General features: G+C 44.2%; 1 protein-coding gene across 1 annotated transcript; it reads right to left on the reverse strand.

Annotated features, from left to right (window-relative positions):
• Positions 1-95: 95 nt before the first annotated feature.
• On the reverse strand, positions 96-1,843 carry LOC138994051 (C-C motif chemokine 4). Its single transcript, XM_070393651.1, has 3 exons — positions 1,616-1,843; positions 1,022-1,136; positions 96-463 (listed from the first exon to the last, which is right to left on the reverse strand). The coding sequence occupies exons 1-3, from the start codon at positions 1,689-1,691 to the stop codon at positions 376-378; spliced, it is 279 nt and encodes a 92-aa protein (XP_070249752.1). The 5' UTR covers positions 1,692-1,843; the 3' UTR covers positions 96-375.
• Between the last annotated feature and the right edge of the window lie 8,869 nt (positions 1,844-10,712).

A 10,712-nucleotide genomic window follows, 5' to 3' on the forward strand; every position in this document is an offset into this window, starting at 1 on the left:
TTGGAAATGGTAGTTTGTCCCTATTAATAACACCAGGCAATTCCCTTTGCACCAGATCAAATTAAAACACAAAGAAACTGTATATATTTTTAAGTTTTATTATAAAAACACATGGAATCAACTGCATTACCCATGTATCCGCAATAGCAGAGAAACTGATGGTGGACATCCCCATGGGGGACATGTGCCCTTTGGCAAAACCAACATAAATTATGAAAATAACACAAAATATAATAACAGCACATAATAAAGATTAAATTGAGAGATGGAACAGGGACTACTGAGAGAAGTAGTGAAGGTGGAGAAGGTGGGTCTCAGAGAAGCGTCAGGCCAAGGTGACCTTCCCTGGAGACCTGCCTCTGTGCCTGAAGCAGCTCAGTTCAGTTCCAGGTCATTCATGTACTCCTGGACCCAGGGCTCACTGGGGTTGGCGCAGATCTGTCTCCCCTTTTTGGTTTGAAATCTGCGGAAGGAGGAATGGCTAGATTAGAACGGAATGGGACCTTGTCTGTGGTAGATACCTCCCTCTGCTTGACCACAGTTCATGTTGGACAGCTCTAGTGGGTGGGAAGACCCTTCTGGGGTGGCTCTGGAAACAGACTCCCTGTAACTTCCACCCTAGATTTAGCTGTGGCCTCAGCTAATTTGGTTCCCAGATTAGGAACCAATGAGTTTTATAATCAACATGACTGTATCTCCCCATTCATTCCCTAGTGCCCCTAGCAATAACCTTTCTATGTGTTTTTCTAAGATGTTTTAAGGATCAGCCCACCTTCTTGTGCTATTTTTTACTTTCCCTAGTTCTCTAGCATCTGGCTCATTTCCTCCCCAGAAATGTCCTCCCCCTGAATCTTGTCCCTTGATTCCCTCCCAGTCCCCTCCAGGATTCAGCAAGTGACTTCATGACCTTGTTCCTTATGACTTTCTGGGGGGCTGCAGCCCTCAGGCCTGTTTCCCTCCTGTTTGATCCTTGCCCTGCCCTGCCCTTGCTTTCCAGAGAAGGACAGAAGTTGATACTCACACCACAGCAGGCTGGGAGCAAAGGCTGCTGGTCTCATAGTAATCCATCACAAAGTCCCGAGGAAGTTTCCGGAGGATGTAGGAGAAGCAGCAGGCAGTGGGAGGGTCGGAACCCACTGGAAAGGAAGGCCGAGGTGAGATCAAAGCTCTACAAGACGCTGCTCCTTTGGCTTTTAGTTATGGATATTCATGGGGCATCTCTGTGGAGCTATGAGAGCCCAAATATGGTCCCTTGTCTAATCCCATCCACCCAGAGTGGGAGTCTTTTTCTGAACATAGGATCCTAAGAGGAGATAATGGAGCTGGATTGGGTCTCAGAGCACACATCTAACTCCACTTAACAGATGAGAAACCAAGACACAGAGAGAGACAGGGACTTTCTTGAACAGGTCCACTGGTTACTGTTTCTTAAGAAAACAGAAACTTGAATGTTACCGAATGTCTAGTAGACACTACATTTAACAGCAGACTACTTAAAAATCTCCCCAGCACCCTTTTGTCCTATCCCCAGATGCCACTGTTGGACCAGCCCCAACTAGAAAAGCAGGCTCCCTACACTATGTCTCTAGAAGCAGTAGCTGGATAACAGACTTACTTGGTGCAGAGAGCACTGGAGAGCAGAAGGCCGCCGCCAGCACGAGGAGAGAGAGGACAGTCACACAGAGCTTCATAGTCTTGGCAGAGAAGAGGCTTTCCTGGAGCTGAGACTGAAGAACCCAGAAGCTTCAGAACTCGACTGTGTTCTGTGCTGATGCTGAGCTGGGATCCCCTCTTTATAGGAACTCTGAGGACTGGGACAGAGGTGGGAGCATAGGAGGGCAAGTGGAATTTCCAGGGTAGAGATGATGTCATGGTACCGATACGGAAACTGAAGTAGCTGAGATGAGGAGCTCTGCACAGCTTCTCTTCCCCAGGGCGATGTCATCACGGTGGAAAGGAGGAGGAGGTGGAGGGGAGAAGTGGGCTGCACCCTTGGGGGAAGTGGTACACCAACGGCAGTGACCAAGACCAAGGAGAGAATTGTAAACCCGAGAGGAAGGGTGCAGCATTCACACCTGTGAGGACTTTAGACACGACAACCATGTTGTTCTTGGTGGTAGTCACCTCCAGAAGTTTCATGTCAGTCTTTCTAAAGTTGCCATAAGCCTGGCCCCAAAAAGGAAAGGGGAACTAGAACTCCATGTCAGATTTTTGGACCTCCTGCAGGGCTGAGTCACCCTAGTGCCTATATGTTTCTTTGGGCATAAAGAGTCCAGCATGGAATGTGCAGAAGGGCCCAGCAGGACACTGACCTATTTATCGAACAGGCACTGCGTGCCAGACACTGGGCAAGCTGCCTTATACACATAACATCAAATCCTACCTTGACCTGAGCAGGTGTGTGATTATTTCCCAGAAGCAATAAAGATCAAAGAACAGAGGAGAGTTCACTGATAATTTCAAGGCCACAAGCTTAAGTGGCGGTGCCAAGATTGAAATGAGATTCTTCTGACTCTAAAACCCACTTACTTTTCACCCTTTGTCGCAAATATTGAATGTGAACACAAAGGGAGAAGTTATTGCCCACCAGGGACTATGGCACACACCAAGAACCATCTTATTAGGGCTGAATTCAGGACAGGAGTTTGGGTCAGTCTGTCCTAGAACAAAGGGGACAGGAGGAAACAGAAGCAAAGATTCCAGTATGTTCACTTGGACCCATAATAGAAAAGGAAAGAAATAATTAAGAATCAAGTTTGGAAAACCCACATAAAGAATGTTCCTCCATAATTTACGAAGTGATCACCCCAATAAGTCTAGCACCCACTTGAGACATGTATAGTTATTACAGTATTATTAACTAATTCTCCATGCTATACTTTACATCCCCATGACTATTTTGTAACTGCCAATTTGTACTTTTTAATCCCTTCATCTTTTTTTACATTTGTAAATTATATATGTATATATAACCACTTATGCTGTACATCTGAAATTAATATAAAATATTGAATGTCAACTGAAATTGAAAAAGAAAAAATAACGTTCCTCTAATATATAAATGGGATTGGATGTACCTAGCAATGAATTTATCTATGTTATGGATAAAACATGTAATCTAAGCATGTGGGTGCTTCTCAGCCATCCATAGGGGATTCCTTGTGTTCATATAAAGCCCTGCCTGGTCCTCTAGCTGCAGTCCTGAGTCCTGAAGTGACCTGAAGGTGATTAGGTGAAGTTCACCAAGGCCAGGAACACAGTAGTACATGCAGAGGGCAAGTGAGGGCAATTAGGACGATTGGATCAATATCTCTATTTACCTTCCAACCGCTCTGACCCACCTGCTCACCCCAGCTCCACATTGCTACCTGCTTCTGCTCCGAGAAAGAAGAACGAAGAGTGAAAACAGGAAACCAGGCCCCCTGGGTGCTGTAGAGGTGTGGGATAGGCGGGGGGCAGAGCAGCATCTTGGGGTACTTCAGAGTCATTAAATAAAGCACAATGTCATCCGACCTCGCATCACTGCCTCCACCATCACCTACACACACCGCAACCCACACACATACAAACTGTTCCTCTTTCCTCCACTTTTTCTATCCTCACCCTTTTCTTTGTGCAAGTCTTGCTTCAAATGTTCTGATCTTTACCAAGGTCCCTAATCCCTCATATCACATATGCCAGTCTCTCTCATGGTCTCTCCTGGTTGGTGGGGTTTCATCTTCATGTATCAAAGACATTACTTTAAGGGAAAGAGGGTGTGTCTTGTGTTCCTTGGGATCTACACAGGCTTTGTTATCCATTCCATTTCCATTCAACCCAGTTTAGAAGTCATCCGCTTTTTGTCAGGGAAGGCAGAACAGAATGAAGTCCCATCCCTCCCCTCAAAGAGCTCTTAGTCTAGTGATGGTGTTGACAGTGACAGAAATAACTACCCCATGAGATGGAATAAAATAAGTGTCACATCAGAGGTAGAAACAAAATGTCAGAGCTTCCCTCGGCTGTAGACGCATAGTTCCAAATCAAGTCTAAATCCCACTGTGTGCTGAGGAGGAGCCCTTGCTGTGGAGACCTCTGTCTAAATGAGTGGGGTGTGCTGATCTTCAAGCTGTGGAGGGACCTTGAAGATACTCTGAGGCATTAGGAGAATGATGATAGATTGCTTATTGGCCTTGATTTGATCTTTGGCTCATGGAGGAAAAATATTTTGTTCATGAAGGTCCCAAAAATAATGTTGTGTTCACAGAGAAATAGAGAAATTCAACACCAAGAGCACGAAGGCATGTTAATATGTTTAGCTAAATCAATATGGCCACCAAGATTTATCCATTGAGGCCATTTCTAAACAATAGGTGACAGAGAATGATAGCAAATGCCTCTCGGGTGCACAAGAGGAAAGTGCTCATCTTCTCTAGAGAACCTTCCCTGGCCTCTCCTCCAACTGAATTCTGCACCTCCCTGTGCTCCTACAGCTCCTGAGCTACCACCATCATATCACCTGAAACATATCTATTCAATCACCGCCCCACTGGAGAGTGAGCTCGTTGGTGCAGAATATGTTATGCCTATCTCTGTGTACTCAATAGGTGTTCAATAAATACTTGTTTAATAAATGTCCAGAAGCAGCCCAAACTACCAGTTTTAATGGGAGGGGGTGTGATAGGTAACATGGACTCAGGATGTGAACTCCATTTAAGTGAAGTAAGAATGAAGTGGGCATTCTACTCAAAATGTGATTCCCCAGCCCTGATGGGGTGATAATTCCCCTTCTTCCCCTGCCTGCCCTCAACCCACACACCCAGTGGTTTTATTTGAGGGTTACTATTTTAGAACTCACTCTTTCCAGCTCAGGGGTGTGAGAAATGATAGCAGGAGTCCATCATGGCTCCAGGGAGCTCCAAATGCATTCAGTGGATCACCCACTCTCTTGTTGCAGGGACCTTTCACTTCCCCTCTCTTATGGGAACAGAGCTTTCTCCTTCTGTAACCTTAACTGGCACTGTGCTCATAGCTCCATTCTGGGCACTTTCACATCAGTTTTGTCGCTTGTCCTCCCAGTCTTTGTAAGCTGCAGGCAGGACTGACAACCCCTGACCTTTCAAAGGCCCTGGTACTTTTCATTTCCCCCAGGATATCCAAGTCCATGGTTTTATCAGATACCAATCTAGATAACAAAACCTAAAGTAGTTAAAAGACTGGATCAAGGTCACACAGGGTGTGTGTAGGACCACAGGTCCATAGAGGACCAACTTCCTGTACAAGTGTGACCCTCTGAGATGGCACAGGTAGGGAATCTCTGAAGGCATCAGCTTCTCAGAAGAGACTGCAAAGCTGCTGAGGAGCAGGAAACAGAGGTGACAATCTTGACGATCTGTGTTCTCTTAGAAAGAGTGCTGAGATGCATGAGTGTTGGGGCCAAGAGCATTAGTCACAACGAGGTAGAATGCCTAGAACTAGAGAATCCCTTATAAGCAACTCATGAGACTGGAAATCCATAGCAAGATGGAATACATGGTCACTTTGCCAACATAATAAACAAAGAAGAAGTAAATTCTTCGGTTTTGCCAATATGGTTGCCGAGTCACTTGGGGGAAATGGGATTGTAGAAACAAGGACACCATTATCCAAAGTGCAGGGCTCAAGATGGGGTCTGGAGGAGAGTAAACTAGTTGAAGCAATGCATCAGGGCGGCCACACTCCACCCCTCAGCCAGCCAGCCCCACTCTTCTGGAAGTGGAAAGGGCCTTCGACACCCACCACAGCCTGCTCTTTTGCAGTCAGGAGTGGAAGGCAGCGACAGGTTCTAAAAAACCTTCGGTATTCTTGATGAAGCATCTTACTTCCTTCAAACAACGATTTTATGCCTGTTTTGATCTCTTTCCAGGCTGAAACATCCAGCCAGAGAGGAAAATAAACCAGTAGCACTTTACTGAGTACCTGCTATGGGGCAGGCCCTATGTCAGGCACCAGGAAGCACTTCCACCCCCTCCCCTTTGGAAAGTGGTGAGTGTTCAAAAAGGCTTCCCCAAAACGGCATGTAAACATTTATATCAGTTTGCTTTGTTTTCAATAGCAAATATACATGATAACTGTACAAAATTTAGAAAATATAGGAAATCATAAGAAAGCAAAAATTACCCAGCATTCTGTATGTAGTTTTGCATTTTATGAACGATACTTAATAGTCTTTCTTGAGCTAATATATTTTAATATTGTTACTTTATATTCTTCCCTGTCATTAAAAACTTAAATTCCTGGAAATCAAGACTCAGCCCTCTGAATGCCATGTCATTCCTTAAAAGTGCAGGTCTCTTGTCTGCTTTTTAGGAATGAGGTGTCAACTTGGAGTGATTCCAAATTAGCATGCATGATATTTCATTGCATGGATATACCAAAATTTTATGCCAAAATGTATCTTTAACCATTATGTTACTTAGGTCAGCCTATTCAGATTGTTCTAACTTTTCTCTATTATACATTGGGCTGAAACTTGAAGGATAATTAGCCAGGAAAAGAGTGGGGGGGTGTATTCAGGCAAAGAACAAGGGGCCTACACTTTTAAAATGTATAAAATAGATTAAATGAAATGTTCAGTAGTAATGATAATAGTAACTAATACATAGTACTTATTATGAGCCAGCGATGTTCTAACTCTTTTATAGATGCTAATGTATTTGGTCCTATTAGTATTATCTCCTGTCACACTTTCAGAAACTGAAGCACAGACAGGTAAGTAATCTATGGAAGAACACAGAGCTAATCATAATAGATTTGGAAATGACCCGAAAGAGGTCTGGCTCTAGAGTATAAGTAAATCAGAAAAGGAAAATGTGCTTGTTACAAAGTTATGTTAAAAGCTTATCACCTGCCTGGCCACGGTGGTTCAGTGGTTGAGTGTCGACCTATGAATCGAGAGGTCATGGTTCGATTCCCAGTCTGGGCACATGCCTGAGTTTTGGGCTCAATCCCTAGTGGGGGACATGCCGGGGGGCGGGGGGGGGGGGCAGCTGATCAATGATTCTTTCTCATCACTGATGTTTCTATCTCTCTCCCCCTTCCTCTCTGAAATCAATAAATATTCATTTATTTATTTATTTATGTATTTATTTATAAAAGCTTAATAGCCAAAGTTTTGTAATTACGATGTGAAATGTCTTTCAGTTTTACATATTGCATGTCTTTTAAACAGTGGAATCCATGGCTTTCTCTCTTTTCCTTAGAAAGTTAAGGGAATTAAATAGTGGTTTTCCTTATTTGTTCTAAATATTAACCTCTGCAGCTCTCGTGGGATGTACCCATGTTTATATTACTCACTCTGCCCTGTGATTTACAAGAAGAGGAAATTGTGCTGTCCCAAGTTGACACCTCATTCCTAAAAAGCAGACAAGAGACCTGCACGTCTAAGGAATTGCATGGCATTCAGAGGGCTGAGTCCTAATTTCCAGGAAGTTTGAAGGTGGCAAGTAATGTGGCCAAAGAGGGGGGCAGAGGTCAGGTCATAGAGAAGCTTCCGTTTCATGCTGGAAACAACTCAGTATTTGAAGGATTTTTAACAGAGAGAAAGAGAGACTGATTTGCACTTTAGCAAAATCCCTTCAGATGCTGTGTGACGATGGGACAGCTTTGAGAGGCAAACTGGCAGAAAACCCAGTTGACAGGACACTCTTAGAGCTGTCATGGAGAGGAATGAGGAGGGCCTGACCTAAGAGAGTGGCCATGGGGATGGTGAGAAGCAGATACATTTAATTTCAAAATCCAATAGAGTCAGTGAATGAATACAGTAGCCTCCCCTTATCTCGGGGGATACATTCCAAGTCCCACAGTGGATGCCTAAAGTCTCAGGCAATACTACCCGACATATATTTTGTCCAGTTGTTCGTATGGATAAATCCTATATAATAAAAGCCTAATATGCTAAGAGTCCAACCATTCATTCGACTGTTGGACCAGTCACTATGACGTGCACTGACCACCCGGGGGCATATGCTTCAACTGGTAGGTTAGCTTGCTGCTGGGGTCCAGCCTATCAGGACTGGGCAAAATGGGCCAGACACACCCTGGAGCCCTCCCACAGTCCCTCCCCAACCCCAATCGGCCACCGGTGGGGTCCCTTGACCTGGCCTGCACCCTCTCACAATCCAGGACCCCTTGGGCAATGTCAGAGAGCTGGTTTCAGCCTGATCCTCACAGACCAGGCCAAGGGACCTCACCAGTGCATGAATCTGTGCACCGGGCCTCTAGTACATAAGAATAAACTGTGTTTCATGTCCTCACAACTGTAAACCTCCTTTCGCCAACCCCTGTATGCTTTTGCCTATACTACATACATACTTTTTCACTTAAAGGAAGCACTTTACAGCTTCTCTTTGGCATATCCCAATTGCCAGCATCATTACTCTTGCACTTTGGAGCCAAGATTAAGCAAAATAAGTGTTAGTTGAACACAAGCACAGTGATACCAACAATCACTCTGATAACTGAGATGGCTACTGAGCGACTAATGGCAGACAGAGTATATACAGTGTGGGTACACCAGACCAAGACAGGATTCACATCCCCAGTGGGATGGAGCAGGACAGTGTACAGTTTAAAACTTATGAATTTTTTATCATTAAATTTTTCATTTAAAATTTGGAACATGATTGACCATGGGTAACTGAAACCAAGGAAAGTGAAAGCACAGATAAGGGGGGACCACTGGAGGTGATGTGGGGGGACTAGCCGAAATTGACTCCCAGGTTTCTGACTTGGGAGCTGGGTAGAAGAGAATGCCTTTTACTGAGTAGAGAATGCAGAAGAGAAGCAGGGACAGGGAGAAGGATCTAATCCAATGCCCAGATGTATGCCTTTATCTACTGTACACGTACAAAGAAATGGCCAGAGGAGCATGACAAGGACTCAAGATTGAAAAGCAGAGGGAGGGGACTGCATAGAGACATTGTCCCTCTAGGATGCTAGAAAGGGGCGCAGGGCATTGTTTCTACCTACAAGAAAGGTGGAGCCACGCCTGCTGCAACCTGACTCCGGGCCACACCTGAAAAAAGGAGGCTGAGGCTGGACCAAACAGGAGCATCAATATTAGTGAACCCGTCCTAACCGGTTTGGCTCAGTGGATAGAGTGTCGGCCTGTGGACTAAAGGGTCCCGGGTTCAATTCCAGTTAAGGGCATGTACCTTGGTTTTGGGCACATCCCCAGTAGCGGGTGTGCAGGAGGCAGCTGATTGATGTTTCTAACTCTCTATCCCTCTCCCTTCCTCTCTGTGAAAAATCAATAAAATATATTAAAAATATATAAAATAAAAATGTTTTTTAAAAAAATATTAGTGAACCCATCCATGGAGCCCCCAGTGTCAAAGGGAGAGAGCTGAGATTGACACCTGGGGAAGTGCAACTTTAGGGCCAGAAACAGAAAGGGAACCAACCCAGCAGGGCCAGGGCTTGGGAAGCAATGAGGACAAGGCAGTGATGTTGCAGAACATGAATTGCTCAGCCAGAATTCCCTGCACTCAAGGCTGGGGTGTTCTGCTGGACTGAGATGGGGCCTCAAAGAGGCTGGAATGAGCCAGGAATCTAGGGCACAGATCAAGCCCCTCCATGCTGAGGACCCACCGTGTTGGCGGCTGGCTACTTTCTGCCACCGCTGCCTAAGAGACCTTGGTTGATCCCCCAAAGATCAACACCTTGACTCCATGGCTTTTCTGGCCTTTCCTTCTTCTTAGTATTTCAATTCCACAGTGGGACTAGGACATAACACATACTGTTAATTAAATCAGTGATTTGTTCATTCATTCACCCAATTTTTATTAAGCTCCACTACGTGCCAGGCGTTGTGGTTATCACTGGAGATACACTGCTAAACGATGCAGACAGTGAAATATAAAACTGACCAATTCTATCTGCGTGATCCGGCCCTAATCATTTCACCTGGGAACATCAATTTTCCACCTAGGAAATTTCTAAGACCCTTCGCAATCAACTCAACCATCCCAAGGCTCCCTCACATTATTCAGTCAACACATGCAGAGTAAAAACACACTTGCATACAAGTATGTTATTTTCCAATTTGAGTAAAAAACAACCACCATAAGACAAAAGGCTATTTCCTAGTTTTAGGACTGATAGGGAAAAATCTTACACATATAATTACTAAGATAGAATTTTATATTCAATAAGTCACCTTTATTAAAATAAACAAAATTATAAGAAATAGAGACTATGTCAGAAAATTCATCATGTTATAATTATCATGTGCTAGGATTTGGTTTAAATCTACTAACAAGACATGGTATGAATTTGGTTTGAAATCAACAGGACATGGTCTAAATTTTTTGAAGAGAAAATTACATAAATAATGCACATAATGCAACACGGTAAGTGCTGTAATCATGGAACAGATAACAGAGTCCATTATCAGAAAGTGGCTGATTCAGCATTTTCCATTTCCTTTTTCTTGTCCTGCCCAACTCATAGAAACTAGCTCTCATACACTGAATCACAAGTATGAAGGGGGTTTCCCCCAAGAAGTAAAGGAGGGAACACAATTCAGGATATCAACTGGACAGAGGATGTGGGTGAGGAGGAGGCATTGTCTGTGATCTAGAATTTCCAATGAAACAAGTGATAGACTCAGTTTTCCGGAACTGACAGTAACAAGGGATGACACCTGGATGCTAAAGCCTCAGTGAAACCGGCCATTGTCCTGATCTTGTCTTTGC

This window comes from Myotis yumanensis, unplaced genomic scaffold, assembly GCF_028538775.1.
Source record: "Myotis yumanensis isolate MYYU_CA2020_CCGP unplaced genomic scaffold, mMyoYum1.0.hap1 SCAF_16, whole genome shotgun sequence".
Classification (NCBI taxonomy): Eukaryota; Metazoa; Chordata; class Mammalia; order Chiroptera; family Vespertilionidae; genus Myotis; species Myotis yumanensis.